This window comes from Hordeum vulgare, chromosome 7H (assembly GCF_904849725.1).
Source record: "Hordeum vulgare subsp. vulgare chromosome 7H, MorexV3_pseudomolecules_assembly, whole genome shotgun sequence".
Taxonomy (NCBI): Eukaryota; Viridiplantae; Streptophyta; class Magnoliopsida; order Poales; family Poaceae; genus Hordeum; species Hordeum vulgare.
In genome coordinates, this window is record NC_058524.1 from 547581935 (window position 1) to 547609810 (window position 27876).

Sequence of the window (27876 nt, forward strand, 5' to 3'; positions counted from 1 at the left end):
GCTAAGAGTAAGTGAAAGCTCTTAAAGAAAACTAGTGGGTGTGCATCCAACTTGCTTGCTCACGAAGACCTAAGACAATTTTGAGGAAGCCTATCATTGGAATACACAAGCCAAGTTATATAATGAAAATTTCCCACTAGCTATATGGTGGTGAAAAAACGAGAGATTCTCAATCATGAAGATCGTGGTGCTTAATATGCACAAGTGTGGAAAAGTGGTAACATTGTCCCTTCTCTCTTTTTCTCTCATTTTTTTTATATTTTTTTAGTGGGCTCTTTGGCCTCTTATTTTATTTTATTTTATTTTGGTGGGCTTATTCGGCCTCTTTTATTTCCTCACATGGGACAATGCTCCATTAATGATGATCATCACACTTTCAACTCAAAACTTAGAGCAACGATGACTCTATATGGAATGCCTTCGGTAGTGTACCGTGACAATGATCTAGCATGGCATAGACATTAATGGAAACATCATGCTAGCTATCTTATGATCATGCAATGGCAATGTAGACATGGTGGCACATGTCATGGTGGTAGTTGCATGGCAATATATCTCGGAATGACTTTAAAAAAAGCCATAGTAGGTAGGTATGGTGGCTGTTTTGAGGGAGGCTAATGGTGGGTTTTGTGCACCGGCGAAAGTTGCACAGCACTAAGAAGATAGTGATGGTGGAAGGTGAAAGTGCATCTAAACCGTGGACTCAACATTAGTCATGAAGAACTCATATACTTGTTGCAAAAGTTTTATTAGTAATTGAAACAAAGCATTCAACGCATACTCTTAGGGGAAGGGTTGGTAGGTATAAACCATAGCGCGATCCCGACCGCCACGCAAAGGATGACAATAATTAGACTAATCATGCTCAAACTTCATCACATAGCGGTTCACCATACGTGCATGCTACGGGAATCACTAACTTCAACACAAGTATTTCTAGATCCACAACCCCTTACTAGCATAACTTCAATATTACCATAACCACAACTCGAAACTAATTGAGATGAATCAAACTTCTCGACTTATTCAATGCACATGAAGGTGGAAGTTTTCGTATCCCTTTGGATAACTACCCCTTTTAAGACTACTTTCAAAGCATATATCAACTACCAAGCCACGCACCACTGTGCTCTAAAAGATATAAGTGAAGCACATAGAGCAAAAGTATCTAGCTCAAAAGATATAAGTGAATCACATGTGAGCTGAATTTTCTACCAAAAGATATAACTGAAGCTCGACAAAATCACGGTGAGTGCATGTCTCTCTCTCTAGGTGTGCAGCAAGGATGATTGTGACACAACAAAAATAAAAGACTCCTACGGTAAAAGACGCTCCAAGCAAAAACACATAACATGTGGTGAATAAAAATATAGCCCCAAGTAACGTTACCGATGGATTCAAGACGAGAGAGGGGATGCCTTCCCGGGGCATCCCCAAGCTTAGGCTTTTACGACATCCTTGAATCTCTTGGGGTGCCTTGGGAATCCCCAAGCTTGAGCTCTTGCCACTCTTTATCTCTTTGTCCATAAGAACTTCACCCAAAACTTGAAAACTTCACAACACGAAACTTAAACAGAAACTCGTGATAACATTAGTATGAGAAAGCAAACCACCACTTCCTTAGGTACTGTAGAAAACTTAAATTCTACTTAGGATGATGTTGGGTTACTGTATTTTCAATCTTCCATGGCTAATACCCCCCGATAGTATCCATAGTTTCATCAAAATAAGCAGCCAACACAACAAAAACATAATCTGTTAATAGCAGACCAGTCTGTAGCAATCTGTATATTTCGTATACTTCTGGTACTTCAAAAATTCTGAACAATTCCGACAGTCTGAATAATTTGCGTAGCAATCAGAAGCAAAAATAATCAACTCAAAAGCTCTTACAGAAAAAAAATGAAAATTCTTTTCGTGAGCAGAAAGTTCCTGTGTTTTCCAGCATGACCAAACGATCATCCCCAAGACTAATCATAACGGTTTTGCTTGGCACAAACGCAAAAAGAAACACAAAAAACACAATCATAACAGAATTATGAAAGTGTGGAAAACACAAAACAGAAAGAAAAAGGATAAATTCGTTGGGTTGCCTCCCAACAAGCGCTTTTGTTTAACGCCCTTAGCTAGGCAAAAGGTGATGGAATCACGTATGGTCATCTTTGGTGCTCAAACCATAAGTAGTGTGATCATTTATCATCTTAAGATCTTCATCTTTATTGGATGACTCACCACTAGCTTTAGGAACAAAAACAGGCTTGACGGTCTTTTTGAGAGTGAGATTTGGAGTATTTTGCACAGCGGCAAAAGCGGAACCCAAGTTGGTTATGACACCTTCTAGTTTGCCAATTCTAGAAGAATTATTAACTATAAGTTCCTTCTCCCTTCAATTTTTCAAAAAGTTTCCCACTTTTGATCCGTACTGAGTAATTTGATTGTGGATCTTTCTATCCAAACCCTCAATAAGTTCAACTGTGGCAATTTTGTTTTCAATAGCGTCAAGCCTTTGCATCACGTGTTCCAAGGTCAAGGTAGTTCCATTAACCATGAGCGGGGGTGAGCCTACCAAATTCATGATAGCTCTATAGGAGTCAATAGTATGGCTCCCCAAAAAGTTCCCGCCTACAATGGTATCCAGTATATACCTATTCCAAGGAGAAATTCCAACATAGAAACTGCGAAGGAGGACGGTAGTGGATTGCTTACGAGTAGATCTACTTTGAGCATTGCAAATCCTGTACCAAGCGTCCTTCAAATTTTCTTCCTCATTCTGCCTGAAATTGAGAACTTCATTTTCAGGGGTATCGTTTGGAGTGGTGGGTCTAGCCATTGATGGACTATCTCACAAACAAACGAGCAGGAAGAGAGAGTGAAACGGGCAAAATAAAATGGCAAAATAGAAAGGCAAATGAAAACGGCAAATGTGAAGTGGGGGAGAGGAAAACGAGAGGCAACTGGCAAAAAAGTAAATGCAGGAGATGAGTTTGTGAGACCTACTTGGATAGATCTTGATCTCTCCTCCCTGGCAACAGTGCCAGAAATACTTCTGCTACTGCAATAAAAGACCTTCCAATGGCGCCAGAAATAGGTGTGTCGACGGCACTAGGAATCCTTCTGCTACGGCTACGCCTTAAGGGACTTCCTAGGAAAATATGCAAAGGATTTACCCCGTGGACTTGGACCCTTGCGTTGGTGTTCCCACGAAACGGAAAGGGTGATGTAGCGCAGCGGTGGTAAGTATTTCCCTCAGTTTGAGAACCAAGGTATCGATCCAGTGAAGGAGTATCACAAGTGCCTGCACAAACACAAAGAACCTCCTCCCAACGCTATGAAGGGGTTGTCAATCCCTTATAGATTGTTTGCCAAGTGAGAACTGAAAGCAACAAAGTAACAAAGCAAAGGAAAAGCAAAAGTGGAAACGATAGATGTGAATAGACCCAGGGCCGTAGTGTTTACTAGTGGCTTCTCTCATGAAAGCAAGTACACGGTGGGTGAACAAATTACTGTCGAGCAATTGATAGAACCGCGCAAAGTCGTGACGTCATCTATGGCAATGATTATATCTATAGGCATCACGTCCAAAACAAGTAGACCGATACTTTCTGCATCTACTACTATTACTCCACACGTCGACCGCTATCCAGCATGCATCTAGTGTATTAAGTCCAAAAGAACAGAGTAACACCTTAAGCAAGATGACATGATGTAGATGGACAATCTCATATCAACGACATAGCCCACCTTGTTACCCTTGATGGCAACTACTCAATGTGTGCCTTGCTGCACCTACTATCACTGGGAAAGGTCACCACATGGTAAGAACCGAAAACCAAGCACTTCTCCCATTGCAAGAATCATATATCTAGTTGGCCAAACAAAACCCAAGACTCGGAGAGACTTACAAGGATATCAAATCATGCATATAAGAAATCAGCAAAGACTCAAATATATATCATAGATAATCTGATCACAAATCCACAATTCATCGGATCTCGACAAACACACCGCCAAAGAAGATTACATCGGATAGATCTCCATGAAGATCATGGAGAACTTTGTATTGAAGATCCAAGAGAGAGAAGAAGCCATCTAGCTACTAACTACGGACCCGTAGGTCTGAAGTGAACTACTCACGAGTCATTGGAGGGGCGATGATGATGATGAAGAAGCCCTCCAACTCGAGAGTCCCCTCCGGCAGGGCACTGGGAAGGGTCTCCAGATGAGATCTCGCGGAAACGGAAGCTTGCGGCGGTGGAAAAGTATTTTCGTGGCTCCCCTGATTTTTTGCTGTATTTTAGGGAATATATAGGCCAAAGATCTAGGTCAGGGGGCGCCAGGGAGGCCACAAGCCTACCCTCCGCCGCCCCTGGTGGCGGAGTGGGGGCTTGTGGGCTCCCTGTAGCCCTCCTGGCTTGGCCCACAGGCCCCCTGATCTTCTTCCATTCGGGAAAAAATCATTTCGGGGATTTTATTCCGTTTGGACTCCGTTCCAAAATCAGATCTGAAAAGAGCCAAAAACACAGAAAAACAGGAACTGGCACTTAGCACTGAATTAATAAGTTAGTCCCAAAAAAGATATAAAAGGTACATAAAACATCCAAAGATGACAAGATAACAACATGAAACCATAAAAAATTATAGATATGTTTGAGACGTATGAGTTTTGCGCACCGGCAAAAGTTGCGCGTCACTAGAGAAGCTAGCAATGGTGGAAGGTGAAAGTGCATCTATACCATGGACTCACATTAGTCATGAAGAACTCATATACTTATTGCGAAAGTTTTATTAGTAATCGAAACAAAGCGCTAAATGCATACTCCTAGGGGAAGGGTTGGTAGGTGTTAACCATCGCGCGATCCCGACCGCCACACAAAGGATGACAATCAATAAATCAATTATGCTCCGACTTCCTAACATAGCGGCTCACCATACGTGCATGCTACGGGAATCACTAACTTCAACGCAAGTATTTCTAGATTCACAACACCCTACTAACATGACTCTAATATTACAAAATAAATGTCTCAAAACTAAATGAGAGGAATCAAACTTCTCTTTACTAATCAATGCACATGAATATGGAAGTTTTTACTATATCCTCTTTGGATGCCTATCATCTTTAGGACTACTTTCATAGCACAAGCCAATTACCCAGCTACTCAAAGAGAGCACTCTCAAAAAGATATAAGTGAAGATCAAGAGTTCTTATTTCTCCAAAAATATAACACCGCCGTGCTCTAAAAAGATCTAAGTGAAGCACTAGAGCAAAGTTATGTAGCTCAAAAGATATAAGCGAAGCACATGCGAGCTAAATTGTCTAACTCAAAAGATATAAGCGAAGCTCAATGAGTATTCTAGGAAATTCACGATGAGTGCAATTCTCTCTCAAAAGGTGTGCAGCAAGGATGATTGTAACATAACAAAAAGAAAAGACTCCTATAATACACGATGCTCCAAGCAAAGCACATATCATGTGGTGAATAAAAATATAGCTCCAAGTAACGTTACCGATGGATTGGAGACGAAAGAGGGGATGCCTTCCCGGGGCATCCCCAAGCTTAGGCTTTTTGGTGTCCTTGAATTTGGCTTGGGATGCCTTGGGCATACCCAAGCTTGAGCTCTTTCCACTCTTTATCCCATTGTCCATGAGAACATCACCCAGAACTTGAAAACTTCACAACACGAAACTTAAACAGAAACTCGTGATATCATTAGCATAAGAAAACAAACTACCACCTCTTTAGGTACTGTAGAAAACTTGATTTCTATTTATATTGGTGTTATATTACTGTATTCTCACTTTTCCATGGCTAGTACCCCCAGATACTATCCATAGTTTCATCAAAATAAGCAATCAACACAACAAAAACAGAACCTGTCAAAAACATACCAGTCTGTAGCAATCTGTATACTTCGTATACCTCTGGTATCCCAAAAATTCTGAAAACTTATGAAAATTAGGGCAATTCGCATATCAACCAGAAGAAAAAAAGAATCAACTCAAAATCTCTTTCTAGATAGGAATTAAAAATAATTTCGTGAGCGCAAAGTTTCTGTCTTTTTCGGCATGATCAAACAACCATCACCAAAACTAGTCATAAAGGTTTTACTTGGCACAAACACAAAAATAAACACAAAAAACACAATCATAACATAATTATGATGGTGTGGACACAACAAAACAGAAAGCAAAAAGCAAAGATAAATTCATTGGGTTGCCTCCCAACAAGCGCTATTGTTTAACGCCCTTAGCTAGGCATAAGGAGATAGAATCACGTATCGTCGTCTTTGGTACTCAAACCATAAGTAGCCCTCATCATGTATCCATAAGGCAATCTTATTTTCTTTCTAGGAAAATGTTCCATGCCCTTCTTTAATGGAAACTGAAATCTAATATTCCCTTCCTTCATATCGATGACAGTACCAATAGTCCTTAGGAAAGGTCTACCAAGAATGATGGGACATGTAGGATTGCAATCAATATCAAGCACAATGAAATCCACGGGTACATAGTTCCTATTTGCAATAATAAGAACATCATTGATCCTTCCCATGGGTTTCTTAACAGTAGAATCGGCAAGATGCAAATTAAGAGAGCACTCATCAATCTAATTGAAGCCTAGAACATCACATAAAGACTTTGGAATAGCGGAAACACTAGCACCCAAATCACACAAAGCATTGCATTCATAGTTTTTTATCTTGATTTTGATAGTAGGTTCCCACTCATCATGAAGTTTTCTTGGAATATAAACTTCCAACTCAAGTTTCTCTTCAAGAGATTTCATCATAGCATCGACGATATGATCGGTAAAGGCCTTGTTTTGGCTATAAGCGTGTGGAGAGTTTAGCATGGATTGCATCAAGGAAATACATTCAATCAAAGAGCAACTATCATAATTGAATTCCTTGAAATACAAAGTAGTAATTTCATTACTACTCAAAGTTTTGATATCCTCTACTCCACTTTCAATGCTTTTAACATCAAGATAGATAGACTCCAAACCATTGGGGCATTTCTCAACCAAAGTGGATTCATATCCAGCCCCATCATCATTAGGTTTGACATTAGAAAACAAGGATTCAACGGGAGTCACACCAAGCACTTTAAGATCTTCGTGATTATCATCACGAGAACACGCCTTTTTAAGCCATTCATGTCTAGCACGAATTTGGGCGGTTCTTTCTTTACTCTCATTCATGGAAACACGCATAACTTTCAAAGTTTCATCCATATTGATCTTGGGAGGAGCACATCTCAATTTGAAAGCATCAATATCAAGAGACATTCTATCAACGGTCCTAGCCAAGTCATCAATTTTGAGCAGTTTTTCTTCTATGGAAGCACTGAAAATCTTTTGCGAGTTGATAAACTCTTTAATATTACTCTCTAGATCACATGATAATTTATTGTAATTTCCTTGAGCATTGTTGTAGGAGTTGCCAAAGTTATTAGAGGGATTACTAGGAAAAGGCCTAGGAATATAGTTACCTCTAAAAGCATTGTTGTTGCCAAAATTATTCCTACCAACAAAATTAACATCCAAGCTCTCATTGCTACTCTCAATCAAGGAAGACAAGGGCATATCATTTGGATCTAAAGGAGTACCTTTACTAGCAAACAATTTCATTAACTCATCCATCTTAGCACTCAACGAGTTAATTTCTTCTATAGCATGCACTTTTTTACTAGTAGGTGTTCTTTAAGTGTGCCATTGAGAATAGTTTGTCATGATATTGTCTAGGAGTTTTGTGGCTTCTCCTAATGTGATTTCCATGAAAGTTCCACCGGAGGCAGAGTCCAAGATGTTTCTAGAAGCAAAATTTAAACCAGCATAGAAGATTTGTATAATCATCCAAAGACTCAAGCCATGAGCGGGACAATTTCTAATCATCAATTTCATTCTCTCCCAAGATTGTGCAACATGTTCATGATCTAGTTGCTTAAAATTCATGATATCATTACGGAGAGAGATAATCTTAGCCAGTGGAAAAATACTTGGATATATAAGCATCTTTGCACTTGTTCCAAGGATCAATCCTATTTTTGGGCAAAGATGAAAACCAAGTTGTTGCTCGATCTCGCAATGAGAACGGAAATAGCTTCAATTTTATCACATCATTATCCACATCTTTCTTCTTTTGCATATCACATAACTCAATGAATGTATTAAGATGGGATGCGGCATCTTCACTAGGAAGGCCAGAAAAATGCTCTTTCATAATAAGATTCAACAAAGCAGCATTGATTTCATATGATTCCGCACTAGTGGCGGGAGCAATCGGAGTACTAATAAAATCATTATTATTAGTATTCGAGAAGTCACAAAGTTTGGTGTTTTCAGTCATGGTGACTTCAGCAAGCAGACAAGCACACAAGCGAACAGAAAGCAAGCGAAAGAAAAGGGCGAACGAAAAAGGCAAATATTTTCGTAAATTTTTGTTTTTCAAAAGTGGGGGAGAGGAAAACAAGAGGCAAAAAAGTAAATGCAAGAGATGGGTTTGCAATAGTTACTTGGATAAGCTTCACTTAGAATAGTCCCCGGTGCCAGAAATTGACACGTTGGAGGAAGACTATTCTTGACTTGATGCTCCCCGGCAACGGCGCCAGAAATTCTTCTTGCTACCTCTTGAGATTGCGTTGGTTTTTCCCTTGAAGGGGAAAGGGTGATGCAACACAGTTGCAGTAAGTATTTCCCTCAGTTTGAGAACCAAGGTATCAATCCAGTAGGAGTATCAAGGCAAGTCTCCAAAGTACCTGCGCAAAAACAGCAAACTTGCACCCAACGCTACAAAGGGGTTGTCTATCCCTTCACGATTGATTGCAAGGTGAGATCTGAAGGTTGAAAGTGCAACAAAGTGAATGTGTAGGGCTGAAAATATGATGTGAAGTAGACCCAGGGGCCATAGTGTTCACTAGAGGCTTCTCTCATGATAGAAAATATTACGGTGGGTGAACGAATTACTGTCGAGCAATTGATAGAACCGCGCAAAGTCATGACGATATCTGAGGCAATGATCATACATATAGGCATCACGTCCGAGACAAGTAGGCCGATACTTTCTGCATCTACTACTATTACGCCACACATCGACCGCTATCCAACATGCATCTAGTGTATTGAGTTCATAACAAACAGAGTAAAGCCTTAAGCAAGATGACATGATGTAGAGGGATAAATTCATGCAATAGATATAAACCCCATATTTTTACCCTTGATGGCAACAACACGATGCGTGCCTCGTTACCCCTTCTGTCACTAGGTGAGGACACCACACGGTATGAACCCAAAACCAAGCACTTCTCCCATTGCAAGAATCATAGATCAAGTTGGCCAAACAAAACCCACAACTCGAAGAGAATTACAAGGATATGAAATCATGCATAAAAGAGATCAGAAGAAACTCAAATAAGATTCATAGATAATCTGATCATAAATCCACAATTCATCGGATCTCGACAAATACACCGCAAAAGAGGATTACATCGGATAGATCTCCATGAAGATCATGGAGAACTTTGTATTGAAGATCCAAGAGAGAGAAGAAGCCATCTAGCTACTAGCTATGGACCCGAAGGTCTGTGGTGAACTACTCACGCATCATCGGAGAGGCAATGGTGTTGATGAAGAAGCCCTTCGTGTCCGAATCCCCCTTCCGGCAGGGCACCAGAACGTGCCCCAGATGGGATCTTGCAGAGACAGAAGCTTGCAGTTGCGTAAAAGTATTTTCGTGGCTCCCTCTCGTGGTTTTAGATTTTTAGGGAATTTATAGGCGGAAGAGGTAGGGCAAAGGAGCCACGGGGGGCCCACAAGCCTGCTAGGCGCGCCCCCCAGGCCACGGCTAGGGGGCTTGTGGTTCTGTTCCGGAAAAAATCTTTTCGGAGGTTTTATTCCGTTTGGACTCCCTTTGATATTCTTCTCTGAAAAAGGTCAAAAACACGGAAAAAATAGGAACTGGCACTTGGCACCGAGTTAATAAGTTAGTCCCAAAAAAAGATATAAAATGCATACAAAACATCCAAAGTTTGATAAGATAATAGCATGGAACCATAAAAAATTATAGATACGTTGGAGACGTATCAGGCGCCACAGGAACAACTTCCTGCGCCCTCCTACATACTAGTTGAAGTGACAGTTCAATAACCTCATCAAGTTTCCACCATCCTCCCACTCAATTCTTCTGAGAGAAACTTTTCCTTGAGAAAGGACCTGTTTCTAGAAACAAACACTTTGCTTTAGGATCTGAGATAGGATATATACCCAACTATTTTGGGTGTCCTATGAAGATGCATTTATCCGCTTTGGGTTCCACCTTATCAGACTGAAACTTTTTCACATAAACATCGCAGCCGCAACCTTTTAAGAAATGACAACTTAGGTTTCTCCAAACCATAGTTCATACTGTGTCATCTCAACAGAAATACGTGGTGTCCTATTTAAAGTGAATGCGGTTGTCTCTAATGCATAACCCATAAATGATAGTGGTAATTCGATAAGAGACATCATAGTATGCACCACATCAAATAGGGCGCAGCTATGACGTTCGGACACACCATCACACTATGGTGTTCTAGGTGGCATGAGATGTGAAACAATTTTCACATTTGTCTTAATTGTTTACCAAACTCGCAACTCAGACAATCATCTCTATGATCATATTGTAGACATGTTATCCTCTTGTCACGACGATCTTCAACTTCACTCCGAAACTACTTGAACCTTTCAATAATTCACACGTGTGTTTCATCAAGCAAATACACTAGTATCTACTCAAATCATCTGTGAAGTAAGAACATAACAATATCCACTGCATACCTTGGCACTCATTGGACTGCATACATCCAAATGTATTACTTCCAATAAGTTACTTTCTTGTTCCGCCTCACTAGAAAACAAGGCCTTCATTCATCTTGCCCATGTGGTATGATTTGCATGTCTCAAGTGATTCAAAATCAAGTGAGTCCAAACGATCCATCTGCATGGAGTTTCTTCATGCGTTTATACCAATAGGTATGGTTTGCATGTCTCAAACGTTTCAAAAATGAGTGAGTACAAAGATCCATCATCATGGAGCTTCTTCATGCATTTTATACCATATTACTCAAGCAGCAGTGCCGCAAGTAACCGGTACTACCATTACTACTTTGTATCTTTTGGCATCAATATTATGAACATGTGTATCACTATGATCGATATTCAATAAACCATTCATTTTATGTGAAAGACCATTGAAGGTATTATTCAAATAAACAGAGTAACCATTATTCTCTTTAAATGAATAACCGTATTGCGATCAACACAATCTAATCGTGTCTATGCTCAACACAAACACCGAATAACAATTATTTAGGTTTAACACTAATCTTGATGGTAGAGGGAGCGTGCGATGTTTGATCACATCAACCTTAGAATTACACACATTGTCACCTCACCCTTGCTAGTATCCATTTAATTTGTGGCTATAATTTTGAGTTACTAAAAATTAGCAAATGAACCGGTATCTAATACCCTGGTGCTACTAGGAGTACTAGCAAGGTACACATCAATATCAGGTATATCCAATATACTTTTTGTCGACTTTGCCAGCCTTCTCATCTACCAAGTATCTAGGGTAGTTCCGCCTCAGTGACCGTTCCCCTCATAACAGAAGCACTTAGTCTCGGGTTTGGGTTCAACCTTGGGTTTCTTCACTAGAGCAGCAACTCATTTGCCGTTTCATGAAGTATCCCATCTTGCTCTTGCCCTTCTTGAAACTAGTGGTTTTACTAACCATCAACAATTGATGCTCCCTTTTGATTTCTACTTTCACGGTGTCAAACATCATGAATAGCTCAAGGATCATCATATCTATCCCTGATATGTTTATAGTTCATCACGAAGCTCTAGTAGCTTGGTGGCAGTGACTTTGGAGAACCATCACTATCTCATGTGGAAGATTAACTCCCACTCGATTCAAGCGACTGTAGCACTCAGACAATCTGAGCACATGCTCAACGATTGAGTTTTTCTCCCTTACGTTGTAGACAAAGAATCTTGTCTGAGGTCTCATACCTCTCAAGAAGGGATTAGCATGAAATTCCAATTTCATCTCTTGGAACATCTCATATGTTTCGTGACGTTCAAAACGTCTTCGGCACCTCCATTCTAAGCCGTTAAGCATTATGCACTGAACTATCACGTAGTCATCAAAAACGTGTATGTCAGATGTTCGTAACATCCAGACATGACACTCAAGGTTCAGCACACCAAGCGATGCATTAAGGACATAAGCCTTATGTGCAGCAATGAGGACAATCCTTAGTTTATGCATCCAGTCCGCATAATTGCTACTATCAACTTTCAACTAAATTTTCTCTAGGAACATATCTAAAACAGTAGAGCTACAACGCAAGCTACAACATAGTTTGTAAAGACCTTTTGACTATGTTCATGATAATGAGTTCAATTAATCATATTACTTAAGAACTCCCACTCAAATAGACATCCCTCTAGTCATTCGAGTGGCGCATGATCCAAATCCACTAACTCAAGTCCGATCAACACATGAGTTGAGTTTAGCTTTAATGGTGAACATCTCCATGTTGATCATATCAACTATATGACTCATGCTCGACCTTTCGGTCTCTTGTGTTCCGAGGCCATGTATGTACATTCTAGGCTCGTCAAGTTTAACCCGAGTGTTCCGCGTGTGCAAATATTTTGCACCCGTTGTATGTGAACATTGAGTCTATCACACCCGATCATCACGTGGTGTCTCGAAACGACGAACTATCGCAATGGTGCAGAGTCGGGAGAACAAAATTTTATCTTGAAATTTTAGTGAGGGATCACCTTATAATGCTACCGTCGTTCTAAGAAAAATAAGATGCATAAAAGGATTAACATCACATGCAAATTATATGTGACATGATATGACCATGATCTTGTGCTTCTTGATCTCCACCACCAAAGCACCAGCATGATCTTCATCGTCATCGACGCCACACCATGATCTCCATCATTGTGCCGCCATCGAGGTTGTCGTGCTAACTATGCTATTACTACTAAAGCTACTACCTAGCAATATAGTAAACGCATCTGCAAGCACAAACGTTAGTTTAAAGACAACCCTATGGCTCCTGCTGGTTGCCGTAGCATCGACGTGCAAGTCGATATTTAACTATTACAACATGATCATCTCATACATCCAATATATCATATCATGTCTTTGGCCATATCACATCACATGCATACCCTGCAAAAACAAGTTAGACGTCCTCTCATTTGTTGTTGCATGTTTTACGTGGCTGCCATGGGTATCTAGTATGATCACATCTTACTTACGCAAAGCCACAATGGACATATGCAAATTGCTATTTAACCTTCTCCAAGGACCACCTCGGTTAAATCCGATTCAACTAAAGTTGAAGAAGCAGACACCCGCCAGTCATCTTTATGCAACAAGTTACATGTCAGTCGATGAAATCGGTCTCTCGTAAGCGTACAAGTAAAGTTGGTCTATACCGCTTCAATCCAACAATACCGCTGAATCAAGAAAAGAATAAGGAGGGCAACAAATTGAACATCAATGCCCACAAACTCTTTTGTGTTCTACTCGAGATATCATCTACGCATGAACCTAGCTCTGATACCACTGTTGGGGAACGTCGCATGAGAAACAAAAAATTTCCTACGCACACGCCATACCTATCCATGATGATGATCATCTACGAGAGGGGAGAGTGAATCTACATACTCTTGTAGATTGCTAAGAGGAAGCGTATATAACGCGGTTGATGTAGTGGAACATTTTCACGATCAAAATCGCAGCCCGAACCATGATCTCATCAGGATCCGTTCCGCGATCCCATCACGATCCATCCCGATCTAGTGTCGAACGGACGGCAGCTCCGCGTTCAGCACACGTACAGCTCGATGAAGATCCCCGCTTTCTTGATCCAGCAAGAGGAGCGGAGAGGTAGATGAGTTCTCCGTCAGCGTGATGGCGCATCGGTGATGGTGGTGATCTATTCCTGCAGGGCTTCGCCTAAGCACCGTAGAAATCCGATCTAGAGGAAGAACTACAAACTAGAGGAGAGGGTAGCACGTGGCTGAAATTTTGTGTCTCAAAAACCCACAATACATCTAGTATATATAGGAGGGAGGGAGGGGAGGAGGTAGCCTCAAACCCTCAAGGTTTGGCCGAAACTGGAGGTGGAGGAGTCCTACTCCAATCCTACTAGGAGTAGGATTCCTCCTTTGCACTTGGGTACCCTTTCCACCTTTTCCACCTTTGGGTTTTTTGCCTCTCAAACCTCATGGGCCTTAGTGGGAGTTTATGTCAGCCCACTAGGGGCTGGTTTGTATCCTCCCACAGCCCATAAGGCCCCTCGGGGCGTGACACCCCTCCCGATGGTCGCTGATACCCTCCCGACACTCCCGGTACACTACGGATGAGCCTGAAACTTTTCCGGTGGCCAAAACAGGACTTCCTATATATCAATCTTTACCTCCGGACCATACCGGAGCTCCTCGTGACGTCCGGAATCTCATCCGGGACTCCGAACAACTTTCGGTTACCAACACCTATAACTCAACTATACCGAAACGTCACCGAACATTAAGTGTGCAGACCCTGCGGGTTCGAGAACTATGCAGACCTGATCGAGACACCTCTACGGTCAATAACCAATAGCGGGACCTGGATGCCCATATTGGCTCCTACATATTCTATGAATATCTTTATCGGTTGAGCCTCTGTGTCAAGGATTCAATTAATCTCGTATGATGTTCCCTTTGTCCTTCGGTATGTTACTTGCCCGAGATTCGATCGTCGGTATCTCTATACCTAGTTCAATCTCGTTATCGGCAAGTCTCTTTACTCGTTCCGTAATACAAGATCTCATGGATAACTCCTTAGTCACATTGCTTGCAAGGCTTATTGTGATGTTGTATTACCGAGTGGGCCCCGAGATACCTCTCCGTCATACGGAGTGACAAATCCCAGTCTCAATTCACGCCAACCCAACAGACACCTTCGTAGATACCTGTAGAGCGCATTTATAGTTACCCAGTTACGTCGCGACGTTTGATACACACAAGGTATTCCTCCGGTGTCCGGGAGTTGCATGATCTCATGGTCATAGGAACTGATACATTGACATGAAGAAAACAGTAGCAATAAACTGACACGATCATATGCTACGTTTATAGTTTGGGTCTTGTCCATCACATCATTCTCCTAATGATGTGATCCCGTTATCAAGTGACAACACTTGTCTATGGCTAGGAAACCTTAACAATCTTTGATCAATGAGCTAGTCAACTAGAGGCTTACTAGGGACAGTGTTTTGTCTATGTATCCACACATGTATTTGAGTTTCCAATCAATACAATTATAGCATGGATAATAAAAAATTATCATGAACAAGGAAATATAATAATAACCAATTTATTATTGACTCTAGGGCATATTTCCAACACCTTCGTATCTTTGAAGTATGAGATTGTGCTTCCCACATCAGCGTGGCGGTACTCCATGCGGAATTTAGCTCGCTGGTTTGCCATGTCCTTTGTCGTGTATGGTACATCGTTAGGAGACCCGTAGAACCATGCCATTAGTTGCATTAGTCTTGATGTCTTGATGTTGTTCGTGCAATATCTTTAATAAGTCCTGCTCATCCTTGGAAATATTCCTATGTGATGATATGAACTTTGCCAGGGACGTCTTTCTGATTAGAGGGTGGCTGAGGTTGTCGTTGAAGCGTTTGACTCTCCACCAAGGATCCGTGTGCATAAGGTAAGGTGGGCCAGACATTCTGTCCTCACAACCTTCCCTCTTTTCCTTTTCTTCATGATGCCTTTTGGGTTATGCACATCCTATGTCTCCTCCTTGTTTTTTTGGCTTGCTGCTTTTCCCACAAACCAATAGGACTCTGCGTACAATATCGCCCTTTATTGTTTTCCTATATTCCATCCTTATCCCAAACCCATGCCCGAGCGCATATAGCTTGTAGTGATCATAAGCTTCCTCATAAGTGTCAAACTTCATCGTTTCATCAACAGGCTTCGGTGTGGAGTAGGCCTTGGTGTTTATGTCTCCCTGATCAGCATTCACCCCTCCTGTTTCTAGACTCGCTGGCTGATGGATTAAAGAAGCTTTCTCTTCCCCTGTGCTACTAGTAGTCGGTTCTTTGCTTGGCTCTTGGACAATTGGCTTGCTTCTAGATGTATCACCTGCAATGGTTTTGAAGATGTTAGTTTGTGTGGTAATATGCATACCAAAATGTGGGGTAACTTGCACTCCATTGGCCTGGTAAATTTTGGATGTAGTAAGTTGTTAGTAGTTGTAAACTGAAATTGTGAAAGCATGGTAATTGTATGCAAATTGCATGATAATTTTCATGCAGTGAGTGTGGTAATTGTACCAAATTTCATGGTAACTTGTATGCATTAGATTTGTTGGTATTTCTTTTGTGAAATCATGCATGGTGAATGTAATGCATTTTTGCATGGTAACTTGCTTGTAGTAAATGTGATAGTTGTAAATGTCATGGATGGTAATTACAATTCAAGTTGGATGGTAACTTTTTGTGTATAAAAATGTGGTCGTTGTAGATTGATGCATGGTAAATGTTACCATTGTCTATTTTTTTATGTTGGCAGAACCAACGCTTGTCGTATGTGCATCATCACACTATTGGTTTGTCCCACACCACTCATCATGATATCCGCATCATCCTCGTTATCTTGCGCCATTTTTGTGTTGCAGCACCTGCTAGCACATATAATCGCATCCATCAATTTCAGGTTTACTGTACCAAACAAAGACCAATCGACCCAAAACTTTTTAATCTTTCTTTCTGGACCAAATAAAGACCTGGAAGCTTCGGGAGAAGACCGGAGTTCGTACCACGGGTGCATGACCCATCAGTGCGCGACCAGGGGGTAGGGTGCGCCCTGATAGCTCCTGGCCTCCTCGGCCGCCTCCCAACGCCCCTCCCTGACCTATAAATTCACATATATTCCAAAACCCCAAGAGAGCTCCCGAAACCCTTTTTGCGCCGTCGCAAGTCTCTCTTCCGTTGTGATCCCATCTGGAGGCCTTTTTGGGCACTCCACCGGAGGGGGAATCCACCATGGTGGCCTTCATCTTCATCCTCGCTGCCTCCACGGTGATTTGTGAGTAGTTCACGACAGACCTAAGGGTCCGTATTTAGTATCTAGATGTCTCTCTCTCTCTCGCTCTCTCTCTCTCTCTCTCTCTCTCTCTCTCTCTCTCTTCAATACAATGATCATCACATCTTCGCTTTGATCTATCTAATGTAATGCTTTGTGCGGCGTGTTTGTTGGGATTCGATGAATTGTGGGTTTATGTTCAGATTATTCATGATAAAATATTGAAGTATTCTCTAAATTAGTTTATTGATTCTTATTGCTGATCATTATAGATTCGTAAATTTTTCCGATCTATTGATTTGCTTTTGCCAAGTAGATTGATCTTTCTTCAGTGAGAGGGGTGCGTTATAGTGGGTTGAACCTGACGGGTTTCTATATCCCAGTGACAGAAGGGGACAAGATACGTCTTTGTGTTGTTGCTACTAAGGATAAAACAATGGGGTTCATTCATATTGATTCTGTTTACTTTGTCTACATCATGTCATCTTTCTCCAAGCATTACTCTGTTTTACTTAATACTCTAGATGCATGCTGGATAGCGGTCGATGAGTGGAGTAATAATAATAGGTGCACGCAGGGTCGGCCTATTTTTTATGGACATGATACCTATATACACATGATCATTGTCATGAATATGAACATCATTATTCGCTTTTCTGTCAATTGCCCAACAGTAATTTGTCTACCCATCGTATGTTTCCTACATGAGAGATGCCACTAGAGAATAGTACGACCCCCATGTCTTCTCACTTATAAATTACAAAAAGCTTTCAATACCCCGCTGCCTTTATTTACCTTTTAGTTTATTTTCCAATTATCCATTACTATCTACTTGTTTCACTTGCCTACGAATAACGAGTCCAAGAGGATTGACAACCCTCTTGCTTGCGTTCGGTGCAAGTGTTTGCTCTTTTGTGTGCAGTCACTAAAGATGGTGGTTGCGTGTTACTCCTATTGATTCGATAAACCTTGGTTCTTAACTAGGGAAAATTCTTATCCATTTTTGCTGCAATTACTCATTTCTCTTTACAAAAAACCCAATGAAAATCACACACATCAATCATCGGGTACTCCGCATGCAAGCATCCGAATAGCCGTCGTGCATTTATGACAAGAGGAGAAGCCAATCTTTTCCAGGACATCCTCCTTGCACTCGAAATACTTATCATACACCACCACCCCTCCTGAATATGGTTGGACACATGTCTAGCCATCCAAAAATGGCGCTTGAATAGGTTAGGTCTGAACAGAGGTTTATGCGACTGGAAGTAGTCCTAACAGAGTAGGTAATGGTCGCTCTCTCCGTTGATATTTAACACTGGCGTATGCCCCGAGATCGAGCTCCTGAACGTCGACACCTGCCTACTCATGTGGTCATGAACGAATAAAGTAGCATCCACAATCTTCTCATCATCAAATGAAGAATCATCTGAATCACAAATGAAATTGTGGAAAAATTACTCGTTGTCGGATCAAATCCTTACAATCCGGTCCTACCTGTAAGAAAATAAGGGCATGTACAATGGTAGCATATGAATACACATGCCCCATGAAAAAAAGTAGTTGGAGTAATTTATATTAACTTTTTCTTTCCATTGGAAGCTATCACTAGTGGGGCTCATTAGAAAAAAGACTGATGCACATGCATCTCTATTTTCCATTATAACTTTTTAGGTTTTTTGCATCAGACCATATTTTTTCTTCCCAAACACACACCTCTTGCTAAGAGCATCTCTAGCAGACCCCGTATAATGCCGACCCGCAAAAGCCGTTTACAGTTTGCGAAAAACAGATTTTGCGGGCTGGCACGGGTGCGGACAGAGGCACACTCCCCAAAACAGACACATATAAAAGTATATTCATAGAAGATGCTACTATACGGGTCTTCAATGCGGGGTGTGTTCGGGCGTCACCGCGGCGACCTGCAAACCGGAAAACCATGCAATAAAACAGAGTTGGAATTTGACAGCGATTCCGGCAAATGAGTTCGAATTTAAACAATAAAGCATAGTTTGCGCGCGAAATGAGAGCATAGTTTGAAAGACAAACGCAAAAGGACTTCATGCATCCTGGTCGTTCTTCAGTTTGCACCATCGAGTTCATCGCCGCCTCCAAATCCATTGACTCCCCCGAATCCATTGCCTACACTTGTTCATACTCCGACACCGAAATCATCGGTTCTGATTCCAGAGGATAAACCATCGCCACCATAACACACAAGCATCCTCCTCTTCAATATTTATCTCCTTGTCATATCATGCCATTCTTTGCTGATGTCATCCATGTCATTGTGGTTCAAAGTCATGATCCTATTCTCTTCGGCAAGAAGGTTGGCCATGGTTTTGTTCTCAGCGGCACGTGCTTTTCTCTCCCCAACTTCCGTTAGCAATTTCCATCTCTCTTACTTCTCTCATGCCTTCTTCTCGGCCATCTATATCTTTGCATTCAAAGACTTCGCTAGAAATACTTCATTTGATTGCAACATGGAATCTGTCTTGTCCCGCAAGGTCGATGCTTCGTGTTCCCTTTTGATCTTCTCCTTTGTATTTTTGTCACCATCTTGCTTGTTCAAGTTTCTTGGGCCACCATCATCTTCATCTTCATCCATGTCCGTAAGTGAACCTCTCTTTGGCGGGGATTCTCTGTCAATCAACGCCCACTTGTCGTAGTTTTTGAGCAATTCCCAACAATGCTCTAGTTTAAAAAATCTCCCTTCGGAAGCATCCATGTCTTTGTACCGTTGTTGGGCATTTTTTCCTACACAATAAAAACAAATTCAAATTGATGGAACCATTGTACATTATGCAAACTAATGGAACCATTTGATTGCAATCAACTCACATAGTTGGATTCGACGGTTCCACTTGGAGGAGCATTGTAAACTTGTTCCAAGCACGCTGCCTAACGGTTACAAGTCGGCTTGATCACGTCCCAACGACCTTGGAGTGACCGAAAGGTCCATGCTGTCCTGTTGGGATACTTGGACATCAAGTGGAAGTATTGATCTTCAATTCTTTGCCACTACGGGCGGTTTGAGACACCCTGTGCAAGGATCCATAGACACGGAACTACAAGCCTTGATCAACATTTGATTTTCCAACACCGTGTAGTTCTTTGATCCCACGCTTTTTCCCTTGAGATTGTTGATACGTCCCCTCATCTATCTCCTCCACCTCGTCTTCACCACAGTGGTCATCAATACCACCCTCCAATTTATTGTAATCGAAACCACCGATCGGGGCTTGATCGATGTCGACTGTGTTGGTGGCCAACAAGTGCACGAAATCGGCAACGACATTATTCGAACCACAGCTACATCGAGGGAAAGCACATCATGATGGGCGAATAATCGAAGAAAAAATAAGTGAGATAAGATGCATACCTTTCGGCCCTTCCATCGAACACCTCGCCTGCGGTGGAAGCAGCGTCGTAGGAAGGCACCGTCGGGGAAGGTCTCGACGGGGTGTATGGAGTGGCGGGAGGTTTCTTCATAAGAACCTTCTTCCGCTTCATGCCCAAAACCTTGTTCATCTTCCCCGCCGGCGGTCTGGCAGATCACGCAGATGCGGCGGCGCGCGTCGCGCCTTCCCTTTCGGCTGGGCCAGTCGGAATGTCGTCGTGCATGACAACGTTGCCTTGCCGCTTGCGGGCTGGCGCGTTGGCGACAGCGGGAGCAGGGGCGACATGGCCGGCGACGAGATCCGTCGTACGGGATTGCGCATGCGCGACCTCCACGGCGACGAGATCTGCCAACTGGAAGGCTTCCATGATGGCGAACAATGGCGGGGAAGAAGGTCCGGAGCACGTGGTGGGCGGGGCAACGACTTCCGAGGAGGGGGGTGCAGGGGAACGGCGCGGAAATTTTCCTCGAGCCAAATCTCGTTGCGGATAAGGGCGAGCTCGGGTCGACCTCCCACCCTGTGAATCTGAAGGTTGAGGGCGAACTTTTGCCGCGCCCCGCAAAAAAATTTACGGGCCGGACGCGTTTGCGGGGTCTGCTCTGACAACATTTTCCGTCCCGTCCCGATATTTTTATGGTTATTTTACGGATTGGGGCATTATACGGGATCTGCTAGAGATGCTCTAAGGATTCCATTACACCATATGAGCTATATTCAATAGGCGTACGAGACATCACCGTGGGGTTATGCATTGACCATGCCCTAATTAAATGGATCAAATCATTTGATCAATGCTTTTCGTATGAAGTTACCAGAAACACGGTGGCTTTTGTAAAAAGTTAGGGATAAAATATTTACCTGCAAACTACCACAAATGTTATGATTTTGTGTAATTAACACCAAACACGCCTCTTGTGTAGTTGGACCCCTAGTGTGATTCGTACTTTGTACTCCCTCTGTTCCACGCCGCTCAGTGCTTTGTACTCCCTTCGTTCCAAATATAAGACCCTTTAGAGATTCCGCTATGGACTATATACGGATGTACATAGACATATTTTAGAGTGTAGATTCACTCATTTTGCTCCGTATGTAGTTTATAGTGAAATCTCTAAAAGGTCTTATATTTAGAAACGGAGGGAGTAGCACACAGGTCACCGCGCTAGCGTGAAAAGAAAAAGAAAAAGAGTCCCTCTGCAATCGGCACGAGCTCAGACTTGCAATACTCAAATTTGCAAGCTCTATCCATCCACTGCATAAGGCCAACTCCACCGTGCGACCCCATCCTATCCGTGTGTGTTCGTTTGAGGCAAAACGAACAAAACAGACGGCCCAGCGCGCGGGAGCAAACGGACGTTTGTCCGTTTTGTGTGTGATTTCGACCAATCCCCGGCTCAACTTTGTGCCGATTTTGGGGTGAAACGGACAATGCGCGGACGGGCCGGACACTCACGCTCGTCCGCCCCTGGCCCGCCTGTCGGTGGCACAAAGTAAAACCCACCCCCGCCCCATTTGGTGCCATTCCCCCCAAACCCTCCCACTTCCCCCCGTCTCCCTCTCTCTCCCCCGTCCATGGCCAACGCCCATCCGAATTCCGGTGGCCCGGCCGTCGACCAGCCCGGAATGGCCAAGAAGAAGAAGGCCAAGGCGCCAAGGAATCCGCGGACGGAGTGCACGCCGGAGGAGATCGCCAAGTTGGACGCGGAATCGGTGAAGAGGAGGAACCAGAGGGCGGTCGTGAAGGACAACGCCGCCGCGCGCAAGTTCTTTGCCGAGCGCGATACGATGGAGGCCGCGCGACGCAAGGCCGAGGTCGAGGAGAAGGAGGCCGTCGTCAACAAAGTACACACCCTCCTCATGCTTGGCATTTGTCGTCCGACCGGTTTCTCTGTAGCGACCGTCGGCCCGACGAGCACAGGCTCGTCGGTCGCCCGGTCTCCACACTGCCAGTCGCGGACCACGGCTGTGTCGCCCGACTTCCCCCCGCCAAGGCACGACGCCCACACCCGTTTCTCGAGGCCGCCGGACGTGAGCGTGATCGCGCCTTCCACCCCACGCCCCTCGGCCTGCATCGACCTCAACGTCACACCTGGGTCCAGCAGCGGCGGCCGGCCGTCCGTCGAGATGCAAAGAAAGCAAGCACGACCGCCGTTTGCGGGCACCATGTCGTGCCCCCGCGTCCTGTTCGACGAAATGGCAACACCAATGGCACCGGTCGACGACACCTACTGCGCCCAGTTCATGGAAGATGTGATCTACAACGGTGGGCATGTCCATGCCTACGATCCCGACGAGACCCAAAGTCAGGATGGCCGCGCCCAGTTCGTTGCCGATGAAGAGGCCGACGACCGTGCTGACTACAACCATGGTGACTCGTGGCATGGAGACGACGACGTCTATTGCGAAGGTGATGGTGATGAAGATGAAGGCAATGAAATTGATATTAGTGGTGAGCCATTATTCATCGACGAGCTCACCCAAAGAGCGGAAGCACAAAAGAAGAAGAAGAGCATTCGCGCGGGTTCATATACCCAAGATGAGGACAAGCTGATTTACAACTCTTGGATGGAGATTAGCCAAGATCTGAGGACAGGCACGCAACAAAAGGGCAACTTTCCATGAAAGGAAGATGTTTGAGCCCTATCAAATCACAAGCGACCGTGGCATCACCTCTATTTAAAAGAGGTGGTTGTTCATCCAACAAGAGTGCAACAAGTATTGCGCCGCATTGAAGAGCATTGAAGCACGACCCGTGAGTGGTCTCGGCATTGGGGACATGGTATGCTATCCTCATCCCAGTCATTTCCTTGCTTCGGCCTTGTATATGTTTGCATGTCCAAATCTTGTTGATCATGTGGTGTAGGCATTTCAATCTTTGGAAGCATTCAAGGTCCAGCACAATGACAAGCCATTCACGCTTACGCATTGTTGGACGATAATCAACGATTGCCCTGAGTTCAAGGATCAATACCGTGAACTTCAAAGGAAGAGAGGCAAGAAGACGACCAAGTTCGTCGGAGATGGAGATGGCGAGGTGTTGAAGAGGCCGATGGGCAAGACCAACTCCAAGGTGGACGACATACGTGATGCCGCATCCATGGCCTTGCATGAGACTTTGCATGGCATGATGTCTCAAAAGAAAATGAGGGACGAGAAGAAGCGGCAAAGCAAGGACGAGCAAATGAAGCAATACCTGAAGCTTCAAAGGAAGAAGCTAGAGATGGAGGAGGCGGCCAAGAAGAGGAAGATCGACCTGGAGGAGACGGTCCGCCAAAGGCAGCTCGACATCGAGGCCGCCAATGTCGAGGCCAGGAAGAGGCAGCTCGACATTGAGGCAACCAATGCCGCAACCAAAGCGAAGGAGGTGGCCCTTGCGATCATGAGCGTGGACTTGACCAAGATGAGCGAGAAGACGAGGAGCTGGTTCGAGGCCAGGCAGAAGGAGATGTTCGACGCCGACGACCTGAACTAGGTCGTCCCATCGGACGTGGCTGATCTTTTTTGGAGGCTGGCATGGGTGCTGCCCGCCGGGCCGCTGGCTGTGTGCCAGCGAGAAACAGATTCATTTTGAAGGTTGACTGTGTTGCCGCCCGCTCGCTATGTCGCCGATGAACAAAACTATTCATGTTGGAGGCCGGCTGTGTTGCCTGCCGCTGGCTTTGTTGCCGGCGTGAACTAGGGCTGCTGGTGTGAACTAGGCCGCTGGTATTTGAAGCGTTGTTTTGAATACGAACAAGATAGGGCAAACGGATGTGCTTGTCGCACGCGGCAAGCGCATCCCAGGACAAGGCCGGACATGACTCCATCTCACCATCCGAATGGATATAGTCCAGACAAAACGGATGTCCATTTAGAGTCGCGGCGATGGAGTTGGCCTAAATATAACTAACGAGTGGAGTACCATCAGAGTGTTTTGTCAACTCGTGCAATTTCCACGTGCTCCAACAGTGGACCAAACCAGCGCTCCATCAAATAGCTGCGTCCGCTAGTACCTGCGACATTCTTCCCTTTGTGGCATAGCAACGATGGACGCCGCCGGGACGACGACGACCGCGTGCGTGACCGGCGCCGGCGGCTTCGTGGCCTCGTGGCTCGTCAAGCTGCTCCTCTCCCGCGGCGGCGGCGGCCGCCGCTACGCCGTCCGCGGCACCGTCCGTGACCTCGGTGAGTTCTCGAACCGTTGGATTCTTCCTTCACCGCGACCGCGACCGATGCTAAACCAAGATTCGATCTCCTGTTTCTCCCGGAAGGCGACGCCAAGAACGCGCACCTGCCGGCGCTGGACGGCGCCGCGGAGAGGCTGCGGCTGTTCAAGGCCGACCTGCTGGACTACGGCAGCATGGCGGCGGCCATCGCCGGCTGCGACGTCGTCTTCCACGTCGCCTGCCCCGTCCTCGCCAACCACACCCCTAACCCCGAGGTAATTTTACCCCCTTTCCCGTCTCCCTCCCTCTCGTTTTCTCTTTGGAAATTCAGTCAATAAACGGTCCAGGGGGGACACGTCCTGTTCTGGTTCTTGTTTGTGCAGGCTGATTTGATTGCCCCTGCTGTTACTGGCACGATGAACGTCCTGAAAGCTTGCTCTGAGGCCAAGGTCAAGAGGGTTGTGATGGTGTCCTCCGTCGCTGCCGTCATGACGAACCCCAGCTGGCCTGAAGGCAAGCCCATGGATGAAGACTGCTGGTCTGACGTCGACTACTGCAGAACCACAGAGGTGAGATCACCAACCAAATCAAAGAGTCATGATCGTTCCTGAAAGTATGCAGTCGTTAGTTTCTTGACATTTCCAGACTTGCTGCAGTGTGTTAAGCTTGTGCTAGAAAGTACAGTATCACACAATTATCATACGGTTCTGAAGAATTGGATTGTCTCCAGTGAAAATCATGCTTTTCAAACATCGTCTTAGTTATGCAGGCATGTGGTTTTCAGTTTCCACGTTTCTAATTCTGGCTCACATTGTTCTGTCAGAATTGGTACAACCTTTCCAAAACACTAGCAGAGCTTCAGGCCTTCGATTACGCAAAGAGAAGCGGACTAGACGTCGTGACTGTCTGTCCGTCGCTGGTGATTGGGCCCTTGCTGCAACCTACGGTGAACGCGAGCAGCTCGGTCATAGTTGATTTCTTGAAAGGTTGCCTCACTTTGCGACACTGCTCTGAAATAGTCATCACCACAGACCGAGTTCTTTGCCAGTGTTTGCATGATTGCATTAGGTCCAATACCTGCTTCAGACATTAGTATATTTGAAATTGTTTTATCCTCTGACTCGCTGCAGGTGAACATGAGGTAAAGAGCAAGATCAGAAACTTCGTGGATGTTCGGGACCTTGCCGATGCTCTCATCCTGGTGTATGAAACCCCAGAGGTCTCCGGACGCTATATATGCAGTTCACATGCAAGCAAGGTCTCCGATGTCATAGACCTGCTGAAGAGCATGTATCCTGCTTACAAATTTGCCAACAAGTAAGCCTGACTTTAATTGATGTATATTCATTCGCTTATAATTGAAAGTTAGTGCTAGTTACAATGCTTCCTATGATCTGTTTAGCTGATTTCTATTATAGAATGAAACAAAAATGATGTTTCTGCATACTTGCTAGCGTGCTTTGTGCCTTGTGGAATCACTGAATGTCTGAATGAATGATGATCTGTCTCTTATTGCTGCATACAAGTCCATCTTTCTTGCATAGGCAAATTGGCAATTGTGGCATCCCAATGATGTCATGACATGGCTAGTGTGGCCTAAGGCGTAATTTTGCTCCAAACTAATGGCAGGATTGTCCATGTGGATGACGAGCCCTCGTTTAGTTCAAGGAAGCTTGAGATGCTGGGCTGGAAAATCAAGCCACTTGAAGAGACCCTCAGGGACAGTGTCGAATCATACAAGGCTGCAGCTGTCTTGAATTGAACAAACAATGTTGATTTAGTTTCTTTCATAAGCTTGAGATGCCGGTGGCTGATTTCCCTGCCGATAATGAGCACATTCTGGATTTTGTTCATTTTGTAAGTTTATGTCAGCCTCATTTGTAATATCCTGTTTTGGGACCATCATGGATCATAGCATATCATAAAAAAGAACTTGATACCACTGCAAATTTTATTCAACTGCAAAACTTTGAATCCAACATGCATCTGATAGACTGTGTGGATCGGATCGGCTAGGATTCTGGCAGTAGATAGCATGAGTTTTACCCTGCCCCGCACTTGAGGAGCTCCCGCCGGCGTCCATCGGTGAGGTGGTGACGGCGGCGGCAACGGAGAGATGTGGCGGCGGTAGTGCTTCCCGTGAGCACCGCGCTAACCCTAGATCAGTAGGGCGTGTAGGTGGGGAAAGTGGTGGCGGCGAACCTCGTGTCTCGTGCTCCGCCCCCACCTCTGTTAATATAGCATGGGTCAGAGGGGCCCACCAACCATAATGGGTTGGGCGCCCCCAATCAGGGCGCATGGATCAAGGGTCCGGTGGGCCGTTGGGCCCACGCGGAAGAGATCAACCTAACATTCTCCCCCTTGATCTCAACTTTATACTTTCTAGTTTATTTGTTCCATCACATATTGGTACATAGAGCATGTCTCATGGTCACAACTTAATTGCCGATAGAATCATACAGCTACAACATCGTTTTGTTTAGAAACAAATTCCGTTCCTTTTGGGCCTCTTATGATCCAGGAATCATAGGCTTTCCATTAACCCCATGCCAGCTAAGCGTTCCTTGAACACATTGGGTGGTAAGCCTTTCGTTAGCGGATCCGCAAGCATATCCTTTGTCCTTATATGCTCGAGACTTATAGTGTGATTCTGGATTTTATCTTTCACAACATAATACTTTATATCTATTATTTTGGTAGCATTACTCGACTTGTTGTTGTGAGCATAAAATACTGTGGGCTGGTTGTCATAGTACATCTTTAGTGGCTTGTGAATACAATCTACCACTTTCAAGTCGGGTATAAATTTCTTTAACCATATCACCTGCCTGGTGGCTTCAAAACATGCTATAAACTCTGCCTGCATTGTGGAAGATGCCACTACGGTATGTTTGGAGCTTTTCCACGAAATAGCCCCTCTAGCGAGAGTGAACACGTATCCTGACGTGGATTTTCTATCATCTCTATCTCCCGCAAAATCTGCATCTGAATACCCTTTTATCTCTAGGGAATCCGATCTTCTGTATGTTAGCATGATGTCCTTTGTGCCTCGCACATAGTGCAATGCTTTCTTTACCATCTTTCAGTGCTCTAGACCTGGATTCTCTTGATATCTACCGAGTACCCCGGTGATAAAAGCTAAGTCAGGGCGAGTGCACACTTGTGCATACTGTA

The 27876-nt window shown here is 44.2% G+C and overlaps 1 protein-coding gene and 1 pseudogene across 1 annotated transcript; both read left to right on the top strand.

The window, feature by feature from the left end:
- The first annotated feature begins 21985 nt into the window (after positions 1 to 21985).
- Positions 21986 to 24029, top strand: LOC123409260 (annotated as a pseudogene).
- A 532-nt stretch (positions 24030 to 24561) lies between these two features.
- LOC123407666 (cinnamoyl-CoA reductase 1-like) lies at positions 24562 to 26651 on the top strand. The gene is made up of 6 exons (XM_045100852.1): positions 24562 to 24721; positions 24808 to 24977; positions 25086 to 25271; positions 25526 to 25688; positions 25833 to 26019; positions 26332 to 26651. The coding sequence occupies exons 1-6, from the start codon at positions 24583 to 24585 to the stop codon at positions 26462 to 26464; spliced, it is 978 nt and encodes a 325-aa protein (XP_044956787.1). The 5' UTR covers positions 24562 to 24582; the 3' UTR covers positions 26465 to 26651.
- The last annotated feature ends 1225 nt before the right edge of the window (positions 26652 to 27876 follow it).

Coding starts and splice junctions, on each gene's coding strand:
- LOC123407666 (XM_045100852.1), top strand. CDS start 24,583: ATGGACGCCGCCGGGACGACGACGACCGCGTGCGTGACCGGCGCCGGC. Junction 24,722..24,807: donor CGGCACCGTCCGTGACCTCG/GTGAGTTCTCGA, acceptor TTCTCCCGGAAG/GCGACGCCAAGAACGCGCAC. Junction 26,020..26,331: donor GCTTACAAATTTGCCAACAA/GTAAGCCTGACT, acceptor AACTAATGGCAG/GATTGTCCATGTGGATGACG.